The sequence below is a fragment of the Polistes fuscatus genome, unplaced genomic scaffold, assembly GCF_010416935.1.
Source record: "Polistes fuscatus isolate 324 unplaced genomic scaffold, CU_Pfus_HIC Scaffold10, whole genome shotgun sequence".
In the NCBI taxonomy this organism is placed as follows: domain Eukaryota; kingdom Metazoa; phylum Arthropoda; class Insecta; order Hymenoptera; family Vespidae; genus Polistes; species Polistes fuscatus.
In genome coordinates this window covers 949,830-973,683 of record NW_025112998.1, presented here as the reverse complement: position 1 = coordinate 973,683, position 23,854 = coordinate 949,830, and the positions used below count along the sequence as shown (strand labels likewise).

Sequence of the window (23,854 nt, the reverse complement as noted above, 5' to 3'; positions counted from 1 at the left end):
ATCTACTCTAGCGATACGAATGCGCCATAGCAGCAGACATTATTGAATTTCCCTCTGTAAGCTCGCAAACTCTGTGTGGATTCAGAGTTAATAATATTTCCACGTTCGTATGTACGTATGGGTGTATTTATACGGATAAAGCCACATCACTTATTGTCTCTATCTCTATCTCTCTCTGTTTTCCTCTCACTTCTACTTAGACTTCGTATCGTTAAATTTTCCTCATCTTTTTTATTCTTAATCTTTTTTTTTACCGTACCTTTAAAAGCGACCCAATAAATTTTTCACAAGAATTCTTTATAAATCGATTAATAAATTACTCTTGATAATCGTTCGTATAGCCTATTACAAATTGGTACTTTAAGATAGGATATTTGTAAAATTGCAATTAAAGCTATTGGTGTATCGTTGTTGAGTTGAAATTATTCAAAAGAGAATTGTTTGAACTGTTAGGATTCGTATGAAGCCTAGGCAAGTAATCCCTGAGAGAGAATCTCAGGGATCTTCAATGAAAATCTTTCCTGATTACACGTCGTCACTTCGTAGAGAAGTTCCTGGTAGAGATGAAGGAAGGATCGTATAAGGATAATAAGAAGAGGAAAGGAGGAATATCACGAGAGGAGGAGGACTTGGATAGAAGGAGGGAATGGCTCGTTGTAGTCTAGCAGCATTCACTCGGAAAGAATTGCTGCTTCGTGTAACCGAGTTAATCTTCCTTGCTCGTATCCCAACAATTGTGTGTTCATGGGTTATACAACATTGCACGCGCGTGAGCGTGAACGAGTATCGCACGGAGCAATCAAACAAGTAATTTCGAACAAGCGTAATATCCTTGGCTAAGTGCGAGGATGCCTGTTAACGTGCGGGCACACTAATACCGGTAATTCGGTTTACAAGCAGCAACGTTCTGCACCCTTGGCTATCCTCTTGACGTTACCTTTGTACCGAGGAATTCGATATAAACGCTAGATAAGGGAGGAGAAATAGAAGGATGTATTAGGATCTACTCCAATCGATGAAATCAGACTATCATTATAATTTATTAAAAAAAAATTATACGATGTTCCCCCTTTTTTTTTTTATCCAATATAGGCTAATGAAAATAAATCGTTTATTTTGTCGTTGCACGTTGTATCGTGTAGAAAATACAATTTTTCTCTAAAACTTTTATTTATTCTACGACGAGTAAAATGTTTTTAAAAGTTTTTTCCCCAAATCAAGAAAAGAAAAAAGAAAAGTTCTTCTTAAGAAATCCAACTCGATGTAGTCCTGATGTACTCCCATAATATCAGCTTTGATGATGGCATTAACGATGAATTTGAAACGAGAAAAAACTTGGCACGTTATTACCATTTCAAATTTCCCCACCGATCACATTAACTGCATCCACCGGAATAATAAGGTTTGTTTTCTCCCGACCGCGATGAAATTATTTCCATAGACTAATTCGCACCCCGGGATTTCAACTGCGACAGAAGTTACGCCATTCTCTTTCTCATTTTCTTTTGATCTCGTTTATAGCGCCGAAGTATTTCTTGCGTTATTAATTCGAGTAACGTCGTAAATATATATATATATAAAGTTTATGGCAAGTAATGAAATAATTAACTATACTACTTAACTTATTACACGAATAAATGTTAATTATAAAGCACATATTATAACGCGGGTGTTTAAATAAATATATCGATCGTTATTTTGATTTCATTGACGGAAACGTGGAATGCCGAGAAAAAAAACAAGCTATCATGCTCCGAACAGCCGTCGCATAACCAAAAAGCTTACAGCCGCCATTATGGCGAACGTTTTTTATCCTAAGCTTTGGAAAGCGATTACTCGCCGGCATAGTTGCTAACCCGAATGGCGCCAGAATGTAACGAGAGGAACCCTTAACAAAAAATTTAACCCGAACCAACGTACAACAACCAAATGTGATCCCCAATTTAATCTGCCGTGATGTATCTCATGCTGACTATTATTCGATGTTGCAATTATACGTCCTCGAGCAAAATTAGTGTGTCGGAACTGATACGAAAAAGAAAAAGAAGTAAAAAATAGTAGAAGAAGATAGAATAGATGGACAAACATTCGTTTGACAATCCATGTTATTAATTTAAAAAAAAAAAGAAAAGAAAAGAAAAGGAAAGGAAAGGAAAGAAAAAACAAAGTAGAAAGTGAAAAGTCGGTTCGATTTTAAATAAAAAATTGTTACGTGGGGTGTGTGCGAAAGGTATATATAGCAAATTAATTCTAACTGTCGTCGTTTGTTCGTATCTTAGGTGTACACCTATAAACACTCACATGTATCCACATGTATCTACTAGGTGCGTACGTAGTAAGTTCCTTGACGGACCCTGTAGGCAATAGATATGGGTACCATCGACCTGTCACTACACTCCCTTGCTTTTACTCCCTATGGATTACGAGTGTTTTCTTAAGGCAGTGGTCCTCTTTCTACATCCTAGCTTTCACCCTCTCACTTTCTCTCTCTCTCTCTCTCTCTCTCTCTCTTTCTCTACTTCTTTTCTTCTCTGCTGGCGGCAATTTGTATTCGAGATAAACCATTATTGATGCTGCCGATATTTCTCAGTCCTATAAAATAGATGCTCGTCTACCCGAAGGAGTACTTCACTTCGGTGAAAACGTACCAAAGAAGGGACACGTTTCCAACAACGAAAAGAAGCGAAGAGAAGAGAAGAGAAGAAGAAGAGAAGAGTAGTGGAGAGGAAAGAAGACGAGAGAAAAGAAAAGAGACTGTGTTCGAAGAGGAAGAAAAAAGACTTTCCTTTCACTACATCGTATCCCATAGAACGAAAGACACGGAACAGAGGGTAAGAGAGAGGATATGAAACTTCCGTTATCAGCTTGAACAAACGACGATTTATGGCGGAAAGTTTAAAGATAGAATGTGTTCTGATGTTTCGCTGAGTATTTTCTTTTTCCTTCTTTTACCTTTTTCTTTTTTTCTTTTTCCTTTTCTTTCATGTTTTCTGGTAGACCGAGTGTTACAGAATGTAGTCGCTTGAGATTAGTAGATATAGTTTTCATGCGAAACCTTGAAAAATGGATAAAGTTTTGATACCCACGAGGTAGTTTATTACGTTTGTTAATATTTACTTTATTATGATAATTTAAAATAGTTGACAACAAAAGTCATCGAAACGATGGTTTTATTTTTTTTATATATTTGTGGAAAGAAAATTCTCTAACGACGATTTATTATATTTAAAATGAAACATTTTTTCAAATATTGAAAATTATATATGCTATACCTGTTTTTTATTTCCATTAAATTTCATTGTTTTTCTTTGATCATATCCCACTCTTCTCTGACCTGGTAATCGTGTTAGAATAATGAAAACATGCTTTCACTTTTGCCATAGTCAACCGAGATGTATTCCTAAGGTGTTATATCCCTTCTGCGATTTCTGGCTACCGGATTACAGTGATTTTCAATTACGATGTCCCACACGTCGTATGTTTCGGAAGAGAATCATTTCTCTGAAACGAGGGTTATAAAATGGAAAGCTCTTGGGAACAGAACATTTAACTTAAAGCATAAGAAACAACATAGAGGAAATTAGAAAAAACGAGTGAGAGATATAGTTAGAAAACATTGTGATAATTTTTTCTTCGTAACACCCTCAAGGGATGAAAAAATCGTATCTCCGCGTCGTTTTTACGTACGATACCTTTATCCACCTTGACTAATTAATTTATCCGTTAATTTTTCCCACCAATGACGTATGCACAATTGAAAAACGACAACTCAATGCATAAGTTTTGAATATTGGTCAAAAAGGTAACATATAATTCTTTAGTTGGTTCAAGGAAAGGAATAATCTACTAGACGAAAGAAAGATTTTGAAAAAGATGCATCATTAGAATCATTATTTTGATTATTTGTATATATAATATATAATTTGCATGTGTGTATTAGAAAAGAAAAGACAGATCAACGTTCGTTTTCGTTCATCTTTCTGATGCATCACCGATGGGAAGCATTTTAAGCTTTTGCGAATTGTCGTACGGTGGCAGCACCCTCCACAACAACCCCTAGTAACATCCAAAGGGGTGATCAGTTTGACGATACGATAGAGATTACTTCCCGGCTATATCCATCGTCGGTACGGCTGGTAAACGTTATTTTACTTTTTCCGAACATACCAAATTTTCTTCTATCGATCCTACAAACATTCACAATTGACGTTTTACAAATCTATCCTGGACAATTTGAACGACCTATGGTGTTCGAAAATGTGTAGAAAAGAGATTAACACGTGGGAGATGCAACGTAGGGATGAGTAAAAAAGAAAAAATACAAAAATCGTTCTTTTTTAACAGAGAAAGATATTGAAACGCGTTTGAACGATGACGAAATATTCGTGATTTTTCTTTTCTTTTCTTTTCTTTCTTTCTTTTTTGCGAGAAAATAATTCTAAAATAAACCACAGACACACACACACGCAAAACATTCGATTTCTATGATAGAAAAATTGTATAGAAAAATCAGTTAGAGATTAGATTAAAAAATGATTACATCCGATTTGTATATAATAGTATTTATAAACAAATTATAATTTCCTATACTTTTAGGATAACACTTTTATATATAAGTGGTGTACGGTAACAGAACAAACGATACGAATAAACGGATTCGTCAAATTCTGGATTCACTTGTGAAGATCTTCGTGAATTACATTTTGTTAGTGTCACAAAAGTACACTTCGTTATACCTGGCCTCAGAGACAAGGGAAGAAAAGAGAAAAAGAGAGAGAGAGAGAGAGAAAGACAGGAAAATATTTCACGACCACGACACCCTGTTATCTCGTCGAGGCACCCTTACCAGAAATGCTCCGGCTCGTTGATTAAAATTCCAAAGTACTTTAGTGCCTCTCACTCTTGCCTTCCACTACTTTCACTCTTTTACTTTTTTTTTACTCTTTCTCCTCTCTCTCTCTCTCTCTCTCTCCAACTCACTAACTCACTCTATCTCTCTCTTTACCATCATTATTATTATATTTGCTGCTCTTGGGTATACCGACAAAAATTGTGCGCGTATTAAAAAAAAGAAAAAAATAATTTTGGGAGAACACGGACGTCGTCGTCATCGTCGTCATCGTCGTCACGACGAGTTAAAGGGCTGACGCTTAATTTTACGCAAAACATTCTTTGATCCCTTAACGTGCTCGATCTTTTAGAGAACATAGAAAGAAAAAAACAAAAAGCAAAAAAAGAATAAAAAAAAAAAAAAGAATCCACCTAAAGAGTAATAGCGTATGCACATAACGGGAATAAGCTTCGCCTTGGACTACTCAAAGTTCTTTATCTCCGTGTGTTCGCACGCTTAAAGCAGCCAAAACTAATTCAAAGAACGCGAGTGTAAGCTCGGCCGAATGAAGTGGATCATCAAGCTAGACGTTTTTGCCGAGGTTTTCAATTCAAAGAACTAAGGTTTTCCTCCTACCTTTTCGAGACTTGGAAAACGTGTATATGAATCCTGCGTATGTTGAAGTGAGAGAGAGAGAGATAGAGAGAGAGAGAGAGACACGGCAAGAGTCTCTCTTTCAAAAGACAATTTCAAAAGGGATGCACGAGGCCGATGAAGAAACGCGTTGGATTCATTGAAATTGCGAAGCTAGGGCCAGATTTTCTACGTCTTTCAACTGCGTCTCGACGTTTCTTTGATATAATTAATTTCATTATCTCGAACTCGTGCATTTAGTCTATGTAGGTGATAGAGAGACCTTTATGAGACTCTTCTGACATGAACTTACACAAAAAGAGAGAGAGAGAGATAGTTATCTAATGGTTTTGTTTTTGTGTTCATCGATTGTATCCCAACTTCTTCTCATTATGTAGATTCGTTTAATTTGGACCCTTGTAACGATCGTTAAGATAATTCGATTGTATATGTATCATTATATTTTCTACCGATACCAATCGTTTATTTTGTCATCCGGTATCACATTATCACCAAAGTTGTCTGTCTGAAAAACAAGCAAAATTCTGATAGATTTTGCTTATAGTTTTTTAATGGTTCCTCTTTGTTGTCGGCACCTTTCAATGCCAGCATCCAAATTTGTGGCCGTCCGAGGTGGAAGGGTGGGCTGAAGTAAGTGCAATTATGCTAATCAAATCAAGAGGTGGGCAAGATGCTCGAGAAGCCACATCGGACATGGGAAGGTAATGAGAGGTTACATCGCAGAAGGGCTAGAGTGCCAGTATTAGTCGAGGGTAACCTCAAGGCTCTGTATCGAAGTGAAGGAAGGAAGGAAGGAAGGTAGGATGAAAGAAAAGTAGGGGGGTGAAAGACAAGAGTAGAGAAGTGGGAGGTTTCTAAGGGCCCAAGGAGACCAGACGTTTCATCAAGAGAGAAATTTCGTTTCCAAAACGATTCCGCGTATTATTGTTCTCGTGTTCTTTGTTCGGTTTTCACTTTGGAAACTTCTACGCTTTACCCTAAAACTTTGTCGATTAAACAAACGAACGATTGTTCTTTGGGCTCATTCTAATTTTCAATGTTTTGGAATTTTTGTTTTCTGTTTTCTTTTCTTCTTTTTTTTTTGGAACATGCTCTGAAAAGATCTGTAAGTGGATCATTCTATATTACCTCTCTCTCTTTCTCTCCAGTATTATATTAATTTAATTGTTAACTAACAATTGTTACAATCGAAAGTTTTCCTAGATCTCATTTGAAATTTAAATTTACAATTAGAAAAAGCATTTTCTATCGTGAACAAATACGGCCGCGAAATTAAATATTAATTTTAGTCTATCTCTTACGAAACGCTTCATTTCTTTAAACAATCCTCCGCTGCCGCCCACCCACCCTCCCCCTACGCCTCCTATCCCCCATGCCCTATTCTCTTTCCGTCTTTTCCCTTTTTCTCTCTTCATTTTATTTTCCATTGACTCTATTTTCTCTTTCTTTTCATTCCACTCTTTTACACGAGTTAAGGCAAAACACGTTGGCCGGATACGGTGCTTATTTTCTGAATTTCGAATGAAATTAACCGGTCTCTCTCTCTCTCTCGCTTATAAATTACTCGTGCACAGAGATATCCACTTTCGGAGAATGAACAAAGGAGAGATGGAAGAAATGAAGATGGAAAGAGTGTAGAAGGGGGTGGGAGGGAGGTATGGAGGGTTTGAAAAAAAAGAACGTATTGCGCTAATTCTTACGCAAGCACGTACGGTCGAAAAAGAAAAAGAAAAAAAAATAGTAAAAGTTAGCAGAGGTTACTCCGACCTCCATTATAACTCTCATTCAACTTGACCGTCGCGAACGAATATGAGAGAGAGAGAGATACAGAGAGATAGATAAAAAAAAAAGAAAAGAGGGGCGAGTGGGGTTTGTTGGATAGTGGCCAAACGAAACGGATCAAAATTTCATCGGCCGTATCGAAATCGCGGTGGCGTATTGCGATAAAGCTTTTATATGTAACACCGAAAGGAAGAAGGAAAGGGTAAAAACCCAGAGAGATAGAGTAAGAGAGACAGAGGAAAAAAAAAGAGGAAAATATATACACACAGAAAGAGAGAGAGAGAATACGTTTGTTGAAATATTTCGCACGAGAGTATGATTCTTTCTCTGTCTATTTCCTTCTCTCCATCTCGATTACTAAAAAGAGAGAACGAGAGTGCAAGAGGGGGGAGGGTAAGGGATGCGAGGGTGGGGGGGGTTGAAATGGCGACAACGGAAATGCAGAAGTTCGATTTATGCGCTAACACGCTGGTTTATTTCGTTCTACCGTGTATCGAGGGGTTAGCGAGAGAAAATGGGAAAGAGCATATAGAGAAAGAGAGAGAAAGAGAGAGAAATAGAGATAGTAAAAGAGAAGGAGAGTGAGTGAGTGAGGGAGACGAAGTACGAACGACTATGATGCATGGTCGATCCGTTCGCGTTACCTCTCCGCACCCTTCTTCCGTCCACTTTTCACTTCGGTCCAGTGTAGTGATGCTGGCTGCTGGCACGTGTGCACCTATTCTTGCACATACTCGAATATGAACGTACACACAAGCACAACACGGGTCACGTTCGACCTTTCATAGATCGCACGGTGAGATCTCAAATGGAAAAAGCGTATTCGCGCTGGATTCGTTCGCGTTACGATGCGTTTAGGTGCGTTGACAGGTTCCGTATAAGAGTATTTTTTTTGGATAATATATCTGCATCCCTGTGGCCACGAAAAGCGTATTCCATTGAGAGTTTTGGGAAACCGTGTCCTGTAAACGGTTTAACACGCATACACATACAAATAAAATATCTAACAATTAGATTGATATCTATCGATATATATATATATATATATATATATTATATATGTTATATATTGTAAATCACGAATCGTGTTTCTACTCATGATGGCAATAGATATTCGTGTCGGTGTTTCCTTTTTTTGTTTCTCTTTTGTCTTTTTTCCTTTAACCGAAAGATATCCAACGGAATAGGATTGAAAATAAATTTCACTGAAGGTACTAACCCGTACAAATTGCCCCGTATCTTTAATGGCCCCTAGATTCGTGGTAGAACAACGTTTTATCACTGTTAACCTTCGAAAGTATCCTCAGTCCTTCGATTACATTTGTCGATAACGCTTCTTCGAATCTCTATTAAAAGAATGTCTATACGTAAATCATATTTCTTATTTTATTAACAAGCCATTTATTTCTTCTACGATGCGTTATATTGTTTCGCCGAAATTCTAGAAACAATTTATTTTTAATTAATGAAAATTAATTAGAAATAATATGAAAATAATTGATCTGCTTGAGAAGAATTTAGGATTTTATTTAAAGTATATTATTATGTTAAGAGGTAATTTTCTTTTACTCTTATAATAGCATATTCTCTTGTCAATTCAGATGAATCTTACGAGAACTCGATGTTTTTCCAATTGATGCAAAAATTATGAAAGGAAACTCGTTTTATGGAAACTCGTAGAACGAGGATATCATTTTTCAAGTCAACATCCTGTTATTAGAGTGAACTCGTTGGATATACACTTTACGTATCTACATACGTACATACATACATACGTAATATTATTTTTATCGTAAAATATACAGTAAAGCGAAAGTTAATTTAGGGAACTTAATTGCAATGGAGCAAAAAAAGAAAAAGACTGTGTTTTTTTAAAATGAAGAGAATTAAAAGTAAGTATAATAACGAGGCGTGTTTGACTGAAACAACAGATAAGGGTTAAAAATATGAACCATATTGTGTGTGTTACTTGATTTTCTTACCGAACACAGCCACAAACGTACGATACAGCAACTGGTGGTGAGGTGAGGTGAGGTGAGGTAAAAATTATGCAAGTAACAATAGCACATCGTCTTTACTCTACTTGACTGTTACAATTAAGAGATCATAGAATCGATATACTAGAAACTTACCAACTATAGGACACGTAAGGACTATTATTACATCCACATATCATAGTATTTGATATAAGGGTAAAAACTTTGCGTTGTTAAAAACTTTTTTCCAGAAAATCGTCGACAAAATCGAAAGCTCATTCGAACGATTAACGTAATCGCTTAGAGTACGTAATTATGTACACCTGTTTCGTTCTAGACGTTAAATGATACTTCAACTAACTTTTGTAGGTATCAATCAACGTTTAAATCACTTTCATACCACGCGATTTGATCTATTTCTGTTCTACTAAAATATCTAACAATCAATATCTATGTACAAAAAAATATTACAATTTCTAAATAATTGTTCATACTAAAAGAAAAGAAGAAAAAAAAAAGAAGAAATAATCACTTCGTAATTAAATGTTTTCTAATTTCGATGTAACGAGAATAAATACATGGATTCGTGCACGCGTGTTTATTGCATAGTATTAAAGATGTAAAAGAAACAAATGTGTATTAAAGTAAAAGAAGAAAAAAGAAAAAAGGTAAAAAGTGAAAAGTACATTGAAAGAATAAAATAAACGAGTTGATAACTATCGCCAACACGAGGAAAGAGAGGATGCTCGAGACAGGAGTTGGCGATTCTTTGCGACTGGCAAACGGATGAAATAAAAAAGAAAGAAAAAAAAGAAAAGGGAAAAAATGGAAAAGATAAAAAGAAGGAAAGAGAAAAGGGAAGAGATAGAGAAAGAGAGTTGAGAGAACGCGTAAGTTTGGTGCGTGCGAAAGGTGCCTCACGGCAAGCGTGCTTTGGAGAATCGGGTTTTCTTTTTTCTTTTCTATTTTTTTTTATTATTTTTTTGCTGCTGCTGGAGCTTCGCGTTTTGCTATTTCCCCTTCTTCCTTTCTCCCCCTACCCACCCCCCTTTTCGGTTATTATAGTCGACGGGGGTAGCAAAGCGACGAGACGTGTGGATCGCGTGAACGGTGCCACCAATAGCACGGCGACGTTTTCAGTCTTGCACGAAGCGAAGGACGAAAAGGAGAGATCGAGAGAGAGAGAGAAAGAGAGAAAAAGAGAGAGTGAGTGTATGGATCAACTGAGGAAAAAAAACCTAGAGAGAGAGAGAGAGAAAGTTGCACGCGATGTGTCAACGTGCGATGCACGCAAAACACGTCGAGACAAATAGAACAAAAGGGAGTCGAATGGGAAGAGAGGAAAAGGGTTCGGAGGGAGAGAGGTATACGGGCTTGCCCGCGACAAGGGAAAGGAAAGGTGAAAAGGGGTGAAAAAGGGTGTGTGTTACCTTTAACCCTTTCTACTAACCGTCACCACCTCACATCTTCCACTCTAACTCACTCGTTCTTTCGCAACGCGTTTTAAAGCCCTCAGGATAGGAAAAATTTCCGATTGCTTTTTGTTGGAAGCCTCGACCTTTCTGTCTGGCGTAGGGGATTGTTAAGAAGAAAAAAAAAGAACAATTGAAAAAATAAAAAGTGGACGTGGATCGTTGTTTAAAAATCATCCTTCTTCTTTTTTTTATCGTATTTCTCTCCTATCAATTGTATATTTTTTTTTATCGAATTTTGTTTCTCTTAACAATAGATAGATTTATAATCATAGATAGTTTAAAGATTGTACTTATTTGAAATATTTACATTAATTACATATTCATGAAGATCATTTTTATTGACGTTAATCTTTAAGCACGATTTTTTTCCCGAATTAAGATAATTCTCTTTGAAATATAAGACTTTTGAAGTTCTCTTCTTAACTCATTCGTTAACTCTTTGCTACTCAAATCTCGTATGGAAGTGCGTGCTTCGAATACGAACGTAGGAACACTTCCGGTGTGCGTTTCTTCGATGATCATTCATTCGGCGATCATTCCGTGACATTGTTTAATAGGGGACTTCGAGTATGAAAGATGAATTTCATAGATAAGTCCATTGTAGGCGGATTAATGGAGGGGAGTTTGTTTAATTAAGCAATGGTTGGTAAATGCATTGCATATCCTTCGGGTTAAGGGCCATGCTATGATAAATTAAACCCACGCAAGTATAATCGGTAGCATAAGAAATATAAAAAGAAATATTTTAACGATAATACTTACTCGCGAGGGTAATATATCTAGCGTAGGTTGTTTTTTCTTTCTTTTTCTTTCGAAAATCTCGATCCTAAGCCTAAGGCTATTTTAATGTTACATTCAAAGTATAATCGTAAATGTTCGTTAAACGTTTAACTGTTATTTAATTTCAACTAGATATTGTGCAAATGAATCTTAAAAAGATAACAAGAAAAAAGAACTGATTTAAAATATAAATCACGAGCATGAACATAAATCAACGGGGGGCCTTCGTGCATGCTCTACACGTCCCTGAATTTTATTATCTTTTACTGATGATCATAATTTATATTTATTGTTTTTTCTTTTCTTATTGCCACAAATCTCTCCGAGGTAAAACGTAAGAAATATATATATATATATATTCAGGATTTTTATTATTTAAGGTACTTCTTAGGTCGTGTTAACAAAGTACCAACTGTGATAACCAATTCAATCAAGAGATTTATCTTCTCTCGTTTTATATCGTACATTTTTATTGTTCAAAATTGATATACGATGTAAAATGTTTACGGCAATAGTCGTAATTGAATATTTTTTTCAGATATTCTTAACGAAGAAGACACGAGTATTTCGAGTGGAAATCGTAAGGGAGTGTTAGTGAGATAAGCTCAGTAGACACGCAGGCATCTAGACAGCTCACGCCGATTTGACCATACCGCGATAAGACATGCCTTCAGACTCGCGTGTCGCGTTATTTCACGTCCCGTTCTGAATATTTATAAGGACTGTCCGTTTGTCCGTCTGAGGGGGGTCCATGCAAAGCTACCTGCCTGCTTGCTTGCTTGCTTGCTCGTTTGATTGCGTTCTTGCATTTTCATTTTTAGCTTACCTAACTTGTCGCGATCGAATTCGCAATAAAATAATTCAATCAAATCTCAAATTTTGCTCCACCCCTCCTCGAAGTCATCACTGCACAGGAACATTAAAACAAATATACCTCTGGTTAAACAATTATAGAAAAATTCAAAAAATGCGAAAATCTAAACGTTTTAACCTTTTGCGGTCGGCGACATTTTCGGCCGGGTGAGTAGCAGGTCGACGCGATTTTCGCGTATGTGTCGGGAACGTTATAGGTACAATAAAATTACCTTCTACATAAATTATCTTATGAAAATTGTTATATTTTGATAGTTTATCTATATTTATACCATTAAAAATATAATTTTGTAATTTTAATCTCTGTATTTTAGTTTTGTATGATAATTTACAAAACATTGTCCAAGACTCAAAAGAACCGTTTACTAATTCTAATCTTATCTCTGTTAAGATGTGTTATTTGACACTTGATACGAAAGGGTATTAACAGTTAAGGAACATTTTCAAATACCTATACGGCATTCCTATTGTTTATAAATAACGCAATCAAACATAAACACCGTTTAAGCAAGTCAAAAATAGCTAAACTAGAATTTTTTTGGGCTACAATCTGCTTTTTTGGGCTACAATCTGATTTTTTAATCTAAGGGTAAATTAATGACGCTGAATCGAATAGTGCTTCGTTTTAGTTTGGCCTTTTTTTGCCAAGTCTACGTTGTCGCGTCTCATGCGCCATCCGACCTGCGGTACGAATAGCCGTGGCGCACGAGAGGCGCCTTCCGACCGCAAAAGGTTAATCTTAAATTCTATTGATTAGGTAAATTATTCCCTTTATACACATGCGCAACGTTCGGAAAGTGAAATAAACAACTTTCAATAAAAGTAATTTCGTAGAGGACAACGTCTCATTTCAACGGTGGATTTCGAAGAGGACAGTACATAGATCATATACTCGGTGTTTTTAAACAACAATAGACACTTCTATCGATTATTTTACAATTATTTTAATATTCTAATTAATTCTTTTTTTATTTTTGATTGTTTAGTAGTATATATATTTGCATACATATTAAATAACTATTAACATACTTCGAACACTAAATAATTTAAATCTAACATTTTATTAGATGAAAATTTTACCCCACCTCCTCGAATCATCACTGCGCAGGAACATTAAAATAATTATACCTTTGTTAATACTATTACATAAAAAATAAAGAAATGTTAAAATCTAAACGTTTTAATCTTAAATTCTATTGATTAGGTAAATTATTTCCTTTATACACATGCGCAACGTTCGGAAAGTGAAATAAACAACTTTCAATAAAAGTAATTTCGTAGAGGACAACGTCTCATTTCAACGGTGGATTTCGAAGAGGACGGTACATAGATCATATACTCGGTGTTTTTAAACAACAATAAACACTTCTATCGATTATTTTACAATTATTTTAATATTCTAATTAATTCTTTTTTTATTTTTAATTGTTTAGTAGTATATACATTTGCATACATATTAAATAACTATTAACATACTTTGAACACTAAATAATTTAAATCTAACATTTTATTACATGAAAATTTAATTGTAATAATAAGAAGTAATAATAATATGTAATAATAATAGTAATAACAAATTACCGTTGTCTCTTGTCAATAGGTTTTTATTAAAGTAACTGCACTCACTTAGTTAGTAATATATATTTCGTTTAGATAAAAATATACAAATGAATGATATTTATATTCATATTAATAATCATTACTTAAACAATTTAGAGATGAATGAAAATGAAATAAAATGTTTTTTAGGGATGGTGGACATCGTCATCGATTGCTGCCCACGTAACACAATAGATGACGGACGATGGTTTTTCTGTACCACCTCCACCTCCGTCCTCCCTCAAAAAGGTTCCACCCCATGAGGTGATTGAATTTCACGCGGTGAGTCTAGAGAAACACGCTTCGTACAGTCACAGAGGGTGCGTTTCAACGACAGGGGGTGCGAAACGTCGTTCGTTCGTTCGTTCGTTCGTTCGTTCACTTGGCCGAAAGGTGCTGGTCCAATAGAGAATCGAAGAGCAAGAACCCTCGACTCACCCCATCATCACTCCTCCCCCCCTTTGCATGACGTGGCATCCGCTTTCACGCGAGATCGACGTAATCTCTCGTGAGGATGCAAAAGAATTGTGCCCGTGAACTGATCCACCTGTCGTCGAAGCTCGTCAACGTCATTCTTCCTTTCGATCGTTTCTCGAACTTTCACCGATTCTTTCGTGATTCTTCTTTTTTTCTTTTAAACCATTGTCACCCTCCAAATCACAATCTTGTCAATTCTAATACAAACTGTTTATCATTGGAAGACTACGAGGAAAATTAATATTCTAATAGTTGCATTCACGATTTTAGGTATAAAAAACATTTTTTAAATTATTTATCAGGGTATGTAAAATATTTTGATATCACGGACGTATGATTTTTAGTGAGAAATAGAGGAGAGGGGGTTCTTACAATCTCATAAACAGTACAGACGATTTCTATTGGTCGTGACACATAAATCGAGATAATCTTCTTCCCAGCGTAGGAACAAAAAGGAAAGCTGCTCGGATGTCACGATTTATTTTTCAATGAACTCGTTTCGAATTCCCCCCTCCTCCTCCCTACGATCGAAACGTATACGACGTTTATAGAAAAGGGGTGTCGAGCATCATTCCAGTCATAGTTGTTCCTTACTATAGTTCCAATCCGTTTTGAATAATTCAATGAGTGCAACTAATTGTATTCATGCAAATTCAGCAAAACGAGGGCAGTCGGGATGGGTGCCTCTTGATTTCCGAATGATGCGGGAGAAGGGAGATAAGATGAGAGAGAAAAAGGGTTGATCTCTTTGTCATTTATTCCCCTTCCACCTCCCCCCACTCCCCTACGATCAATTTTATCTCACTTTTATTTCGAGCGTTTAATGTTACGAATTATTGTTATAGCGTTGTATTGTATATTTCAAGTTTTTTCTTTTTTTTAATATTCGTAACTCGATTTTTATTTCAAACCATTGCAATTAATACTCTTATCTGTTTTTTCACGAATGCTAGAGGATATCGTCGTGCCGAACGAGAGGAAAATAAAAAAAAGGGGTGAAATAGAGGCAAGGAGTGGCTCATGTCGCACGCATATTCATCCCCCTTTTCGGTCATTCTCAACGTAGAAAACAGATCCCGCCCTTTGATTAAGCCAAACATAACCTCCAAGGGATTATCTAAATTGCTTCGTGAAATGAATTAACGACGCTCGTCGATGATCGTCACTTTCGCCCTCTCCGTTCGATTTGCCCTACCCCTTTTCCTCTACCTCCCACCCTCCCTCATTTTGTCCGAGAGCATATGGAGTCACTCGATACGAGATAACGATAAACGAGAGGGTGAAATGTAAACGAATCCATTGCTTTTCCTACTCGCCTATAGCTAGCTGTTCGAAAGTTCCCAAAAAAAAAAAAAAACATAAAAACGATCGTTTAATTTTCACATTTTATTTTCATAAGTTCGGTTGATTAACAATTAAAAAATTTACCCCCATTTGTAAATTATATTTTTTTTCTACTTTCTCGTTTATATGCAAAAATAATGTATATAAATATATTGGTATATTCTTAACAACGATAAAATAATTTTACAGGAATGTAAATGTCAAGTATTGTTAAGATAAAAGGAAGAAAATGTTTTATACGTTGAGACCAATGCTACTCGAGTTCTCTTGGAAATCGTTGCTTGTTTACGCTTGCTCATGTTTTAGAAGGAAAGAAAGAAAGAAAGAAAGAAAGAAATAAAACGCCAGGTCAAGAAATGAAATTCTTTTAAAAAGTAAGAAACACAAGTGCATTACAAAGAGGAACAATAATGAAAAACTATAATACTAAAGAATGATTTTTATATTTTATTTCAACTTATTCTTCTTATACTCTCTTCTAACTTATTCTTTCTCTTCTTCTTCATCTTCTTCTTCTTCTTCTTTATGCGTTTAATTTGCTAAAGCCAGAGAGAAGATTAATACGAAAGAAATTTGTATTCATTGCTTGGAAAATTCGCGGAATATACTTTTCTTATAAGTGGAACCTTTCTCTTTTCTTTTTTTTTTTTCGTTCCCTTTCTTTCTTTTATTAACATTTGTAAAACACAATTTAAGTAAATGTATGCAATTTTATAATAAAATTTTTTCCCCGCAGAATTGATTATCAAATATACAATAATCAGATGCAATTCTTGAAACGATTTTGTTTTTTTTTTCTTTCTTTTTTTCTTTATCAGAAACGTTAGGACAAAAATCCTGAATTTTATTCATACTAGCAGTCTTATACTGCACAAAGCAGTCATACAACAAAGGATATCGAAAGTCGATCCAGGACATACGGTATCCTTCGTAAATCCGAAGGAGAAGCTTTCCAGTACTTTTCGTGGAAAGGAAGAAATCGATGAGCTAAGGGCACATAACGCGTGAGCATAACCCTCGAGGAAAGGGATAAATTATACGGGCGGAGATCGTATCGGAAATTCCATCTGTATCTTGGTAGCACGCGTTTGGCTTAAGCTAAAGGGGTAGCGGGGGCGGGGAGGGGGCGGGGTTGTTGAAAGACAGAGCGAGATTGAGCGAGAGGAGAATACACGAAAGGGAGGAAGGGTGGTAAACGCGTCTCGGCCTCACGCAACGGTATGCGGTAGGGTGCATTTACGAAATTAGAGCAATGCGCGTAACGGTATCTTAACAACGACCAATGGCACGAAGGTAATGAGTGTAATGCTCTAACGCTAAACTCTGAACAATGAGTCACATTTCATTCGTTTAAATCTTTCCATATATAGAAAACTTCTATTTTTATATTATTATATATTTGTATATATATATATATATTTGTATATATATATATGTATTTGTTTTCTTTTCATTTTCTTTCTCTATATCTTCGTCAAACTCTTCGGAACATAATAGTTAGTATACTTCTTTCTTTACCATATTCGTTTACCTATCGTAAAATGATTTTTTCACATAAAACAAACTTTTTTCCCATCATTTCAGAAAAATCTCTACCAAATGAGAATACGTCTTCCAACTTATATTGTAGTTTTCTTTATAAAGCTTTACCTACCCCACCGACAAAGGATTACTTTTACATCTTCTTTTTCATTCACTTTCCAAGACCAAACGCGGCACCAAAGCCTTTGCTCATCTCTATCCATCGTCGTCGGTCCTTGTTCTTCCCTTCAATATTTATCTTTAATTTTTCAACGTTTTTCTATCCAATTATCTTCCCATGAAGGGTGTTAAAAAACGGAAGAAAAATCGCCTGACTTCCAAGTGAATTTAATAAAACTTTACTTTGTCATATAGAAAGAACGAAAATCAGAAACAATTTTTGAATTTCGTTGAGTAATTCCGTAGACGCGATTTACTTTATTTCACAAATTTCATCTCGTTAATATTATATTCAAATGTATTTATTTTCATTATTTTCTATTTCATTTTATAAATTGATTTAATAACCATTAAGGTACCATTTACATACCTCGAATTATTTTGTTTAATAATCTGTAAATGATCAAAGGATTTTATTATCTCGCAGGTAACCACGATTGCGATTGAGCAATTTTAAGGCTTGAGAAAACGTCGTGTTATCTGTTCGATATTCATGTGGCGAGCATGAACGAACCTTCAACGATTTTACCCTTAGAAGGCTCGATGGACGTGCAATGGCATCGACAAAAACGTCGTGAAAAAGCATCGTCTCGCGTCTCGTCGCAGTTCATCGGCGTTTCCTAGAACCCGTTCTATCACACGGCTCCATATTTCGAAAGGCTGAAAGTTAGCCTTTAGGCGGAAAAGCTTTTTATTTTCAAGGGTTTTCTCGAGTAAGGAACGACCACGAGTATTATACGAACCGATGCATTATGCAGCGACTGTTTGAAGTCCGTGCCTTCTCTTTTACCTCACCCCCTCTCCATCTCTTTTTTAACCCCCTTACTCTCCTACCACTTTCTACCTCTCTTCCTCTTTCTCTCTCTCTCTCTCTCTTGCTCTCTATTTCCTCTTCTCAGTGAGCTTCGAGTCATCCTCGCCATCCACCCTTTCCTTTTACACTTTTTCGACGGAACTCGTTCGCATCAGGAACGTATCTACCTTTTTCTTACTTTCCATTTAGAAAACTGTCCCTCTCGACACTTTCGATCACTTTTTTTTTTATTTCTTATTTTAACAAATAAAGATTCGCCAATGAATTCTTAACTTTTGTCCATTGAATTCGTCGTAGAAAATTTGTGTCATCTTTCATTTGTTACTTTACTTTTGTCTTCTCTTTTCTAAATAATATAATAACTTAAAAGAGAGAATTTAAATTAGTAATGTTTATAATTTTGTCAAAGAATTCGTTTGTTTCGATAATATTTTGTAGATTTATTTGATATAGTACTTATATAAAGTTATATGAGTTTGATAGAAAAAAAATTGTCGAAAAATAAAGGAGAGACAAAAGGATGGAATAGAAAATAATATACAGCCCTGGTAGTCGATGTGACAAGTCGATATAGGGAAATGCGTACGCGTAACTCCAGACGTCGTCGTGTATCGACGTTGAAGTCCTCCGTTTCAACAAGAACGCTTGTTTCTCGACGGCAAGTGGAAACGTTTTACGACAAAAGTGTATATCGATCGATCTTTCACCGCAGCCAAAGTGATTCGAAATCGGGATCTCGCAAGAATGGGAAGTACTGTAGGAACGAGTCTGGTATGGTATGGTATGGTACGGTATGATTGCCACGCTTATGGTACGACAATGTCAAGGGTAGTAGCTGGGGCACTCTAATGGACCGATGTTTAAAACGTCGTACTTCAATATAATGAAAAAAGAATCGATAGGTATAGTACTTTGCATTTGACGAATCTTTTGTTAACGTAAAATGTGAAAGAAGTTATGTACAAGAATTTTAATATGATGTTATATTATATAAATAACATGATATTAATGAAATCGTTTTTTGATCTTCCAATTATGTTGATTTAAATCAAGGAAAGGATTCAACTTTAAAACGATAAATCATTTAGAAAAATATTATATATATGCTAGATAAAATAAATCGACAGGTATGACGTTTTATGACCTAATGGAAATAGCCGAAGAAAGGGAGAGTGCTAATTGCACATCGTGACGAGATATAAATCGCGTACGCAAGCCCGAATATTGTCCAACACCATCGCGATATTTCTCCGTCTACAGAGAGATATTAAACACGGTTCCAATTTTAAAGCCGCTTTTATTGTTCGAATAAAACGTCGCGTGCCTGGCACATTTCCTGGGCGGTATACGTCATGAAAATAATGATAAATTGTAAGAACAATGAAATTCGGATTCAGCTAAAACGTGAATGACAATGAAAAGAGATCATGGTAGAAAAAGAAAGAGAGAGAGAGAGAGCACACGTGTCGATGGGGTTTACACGGGAAGTTCGAAACGTATTCGAACGCATCGTCGATTAAATCGATCGTATCGATTTTCGAATTAAGTTGCAGCGCGTTTTGCAAATAATACATTTCTCTATTAAAAATTGTTTTCTACTATATATACGAATAATTTTCTATATATTATTTATATACGTGCGTTATTTCATTCGATTTCATGAGATTACTATAAACTGCTTATTGTCAGTCGTTTCTATTATATTTTCGTATCAGTTTGTTTTTCGTATACGAACGATACAACTTGGTCGGTGGTGTAAAAAAAAAATAAAAAAAAAAAATATAAGAGTTTATTGAAAAAAACGTCGGAAATGGAATTTCGACTTAATATAATATCTTTTAAGCCTATCGGTTTTCATATCTTCAGCTCTCACCCTCGCTGGTTGCTTTTTTTTTCCCTGAGAAAAATCCGCGCGCGCAGTGATTCACAGAGAGGGAAGCTACCGGAGTTTAAAAAATAGGAAAAGAGAGAAAAAGAGAGAGAGAGAATGTAAGAGAAAAAAAAAATATAACGGGGTACGATCTTTTCCACAGGAATGTGCTTCAAAGGACGATAAACTCGATGGAATCCAACCCGCGCACCCTCACTGACTTGACTTGTAATAAATTTTTAATACAAACTAATGCTCCAGTATTACTCATGATTATGAGTATTGCGAAGGAATATGAGGAGAAGAGAGAGAGAGAGAGAGAGAGAGAGAGAGAGATAGAAACGGCAAGTGTTCATAATGCGTAAGATAAACGCTCAAGATAAATTTTGTGGTATTCCCTTGATAGTATCGTACCTAAAGACGCGGATTCTATTTATATGAATTTATTGAAGATAATAAGTTCATATAAATAAAAACTAAATCCCGAATGAAATTATAATCGACGAGAGAGAGAGAGAGAGAGAGAGAGAGAGAATAAAAAATTCTCTAATAAACGCAAAATTCTCTAATATATCCTCCAATTGTATTAAATCAACTTAAACAAATTACTAAATACGAATTAGAACGATAAATTTCATCCAGAATTTAGTTAGAATTCTTTCAGAGGAAGAAGTAATCACTTAAAACTGTTGGTTCGATGGATCCAACCCTTTAAGAGCATCGTCTGAGATATTGCGGAACACCTAAACACGTGTTAGAAGATGGATCTCAGCATCGGCATCGGCATCGTGTGTGATGTTTTCCTTGAGTCCTAAGGTGTTAGCAAGCTACGATGAGAGAGTGTGGTATGGCGGTGTCAGGGTGAGGTCGCGTAATCTAATTTGCTGGCACTCGGCTGTAGTGTTGCCGTTAAGCGGCAATGTACGCAACCCCCTGTACAGAAACACACCCCTCTCTCTTCTCCACACCTTCGTCTCTCTCTATCTCTCTCTCTCTCTCATCTCTCACTTGGTGTTCCACCTTCAGAGCTGTTTCGACCCTTCCGTTCTAGTTCAATAGAAACTGCGTCGACTTCCCTCTCTCACACCCTATTGCCTTCTCCCTCCTTCTCCCTTTCCACTTTCCACCTATGCGTTCCGCAACAACCCTCTGACATTGCTGCCATTGCACCGGCAGACTTAACAACACCAACGCATTAATACGCGTGCTAAGCATCTATAATGGCGGAGTCCAAGTGAAAGGAATCGTTACACCCTTTGCCAAAGATGGACCCTAATCCTTTTCATCGAGCTCATTCGCTAGAACTTAATTGAATAAAAGCAGAACATTGTATACTTCTTGGTATTACCGTTTTTATCAATAAGATTATTATCCGGATTCACGTTATATAGTATAATATCGTTCGATAAACTATTTTACCGTGTAATTTCAAATTTAGTAATTAGTATCAAGGATATTAACAAAACGTACCTACGGACGAATCCCCACTAATTCGTGTATATTATTAGTGTTTTGTCTGGGTCGCATCTGGAATAGATTTCAATAATCTATTCCAATCGTTTCGAGTTTCAATATACATATACGGTATATTTGTATGGTGCAATAATTCCTTGCAAAAATAAATGATTTCATAAAATCTCAACAGAGACTACTCGTCGATTTATCGTGTCTGTTAATGCTACATTTTTACATTTTTACATTTTTATTTTGTTCCAGAAAAATCTGAAGACGTTCCGATGTTTCCGAGAGAACATCAACAAGCCGCTAATTGTTTCGGCGGAACATAACGACGATCTCAGTAGCAGGAGTCACATTGAAGCCAGGACCATTTACCGCGAAAGGGTTACGGTCAAGAGTTGGTAGGGTGGAAAAAAAAGGATACTAAAAGCTAGCCGCACGTGGCCAGTTATCCTCAAGAGCAATAAGCTTCCAACTCTGTGGTCTCTCGACGTTCGCTTAACGAGCCACCGCAACGGTTTGCCAACTATCGCAGCTACCGCATCGCATCAGACCGAAAGGACCGGGCTATTCTTTTTAAAAGGCTACTGTAAAACCCGCACGCTTAAGCCCCTAGCACCGAAAAGTGCATTAATTAAATACGCGGGTGTGCGCTTACGCATCGGCCGATGACTAATGAAGGGCACTTTTGTATTTCTCTCTCCTCCTCACTCACACTATCACACTTTGGTTAACACACGAGCCTTGTTTTCGTACTGCAAACGCGCCGCTCGCAATATTTGCACGCGCTATATTTCCTGCCCGTCGATTCGTATTCCCCCCTACTCACCCAACCCTACCCCACCCCACCCCCATCCCCCTCTTTTTCTCTCTTCCACTTTCACATGCCTCGAAAAACACTGGAATACACACAAGCCACCTACTCTTTTATATTCCCATTCCTTTTTCCTTTCTTTTTTTTTGGTTGCCTTTCATTCGCGTAGGCGATTTCGGCTAGCTGTTCTGAAACGGTATACTATAATGTGAAAATGGAGAATTTTGCAGAAAGGAAAAGGGGAAAGATGAGGAAGGATAGAAGAATAGAGAAAAAAGATATATCTAACCACGACAAATGTTTAATATTAGCTCTCTCATCGCGCTATGTTTTCTCTTTCTAATTTGCCGTATAATCCGAGGCATGAGTCAAGCCCGGCGATGATTACCTTCGCTCCTACGTATTCTCCGTGGATTTAAAGTAGAAGCGATAAATATTGAAACCCTCGAAGGATAGGCTAACCCTGCGTAGCTCGATGTTACGACGACTCTCTTTCCCTCCTCCTCTCTCTCTTTTACTCCATCCTTCTATCGACTATATATACACCTACCCTCTTCCTGCGTGTCCTGAGGGATTACTAGACGGCGGAGCCAGCCGACGTTCGCGAATGTATTGAATATAAAAGCACGTAAGTAGATAGTTCCTGGAATAACATAGCGAGAGTCCCGTCTGCGACGGTACACTGCTATATAAAATAGAAAGGGTGTAGAGAACATAGTGAAAGAGAAAGAGAAAGAGGATCAAGAGTAGAAAGATGGGGTGGAATGGGGTGGAATGGGGACGAGCCATTTCGGGTGTCTCCGATCCCTTTCAACCCCCCCCCCATGTAAACGAATAATAACCACGAATTACCTCACGACCCTTGGCGACCTAGCAGCGTCAAGAAAATATGTATGCCATTTGGATTCCCAGCGTGCCGTTTACATACATGCCAGCGAAAGCTTTTTCGAGAGGAGTCGAATTCGACTGTATAAGGGGGTTCGAATCCACTCGACGCGAACCAGGACGAGTGTCCTTGAATAACACCATCTGTGGTCTCCTGCTTGCCCATCTCTCTTTCTCTCTCTCTCTTTATTTCTCTTTATCGGGAAAAAAGCGAGCTTTTTCTTCCTCTAGAAAAGGATAATTTATTTTCTTCTTGCAACTTGCCGATGTTGAAAATTGTCTTAACTTCGTATTTCTTCCATCGTTCCTACAAATCTCTGACATTTTATGAACCTTTCCAGATCAATTTATAACTCGACAAAGTATTCTACGCATAGAAAAAAGAATGTACTTTAATTTAATATAAAAATCATTAAAATCCGTTTGCTATAAGTATACAAAATATTGACGCGAACTATTCAGAAAAACGACATTTCTTCGAAATCCACCGTTGAAATAAAACATTGTCCTCTGTCAAATTA

The 23,854-nt window shown here is 36.6% G+C and overlaps 1 protein-coding gene across 1 annotated transcript in view; it reads left to right on the top strand.

Moving 5' to 3' along the window:
- Window positions 1-23,854, top strand: part of LOC122526059 — a 40,379-nt gene that overhangs the window by 14,885 nt on the left and 1,640 nt on the right. The window contains exons 2-3 of the mRNA XM_043649205.1: window positions 14,121-14,252; window positions 21,893-22,035. Of these exons, the coding sequence (XP_043505140.1) occupies window positions 14,166-14,252; window positions 21,893-22,035 (230 nt within the window). The 5' untranslated portion in view covers window positions 14,121-14,165. The remainder of the gene's footprint in view (window positions 1-14,120; window positions 14,253-21,892; window positions 22,036-23,854) is intronic.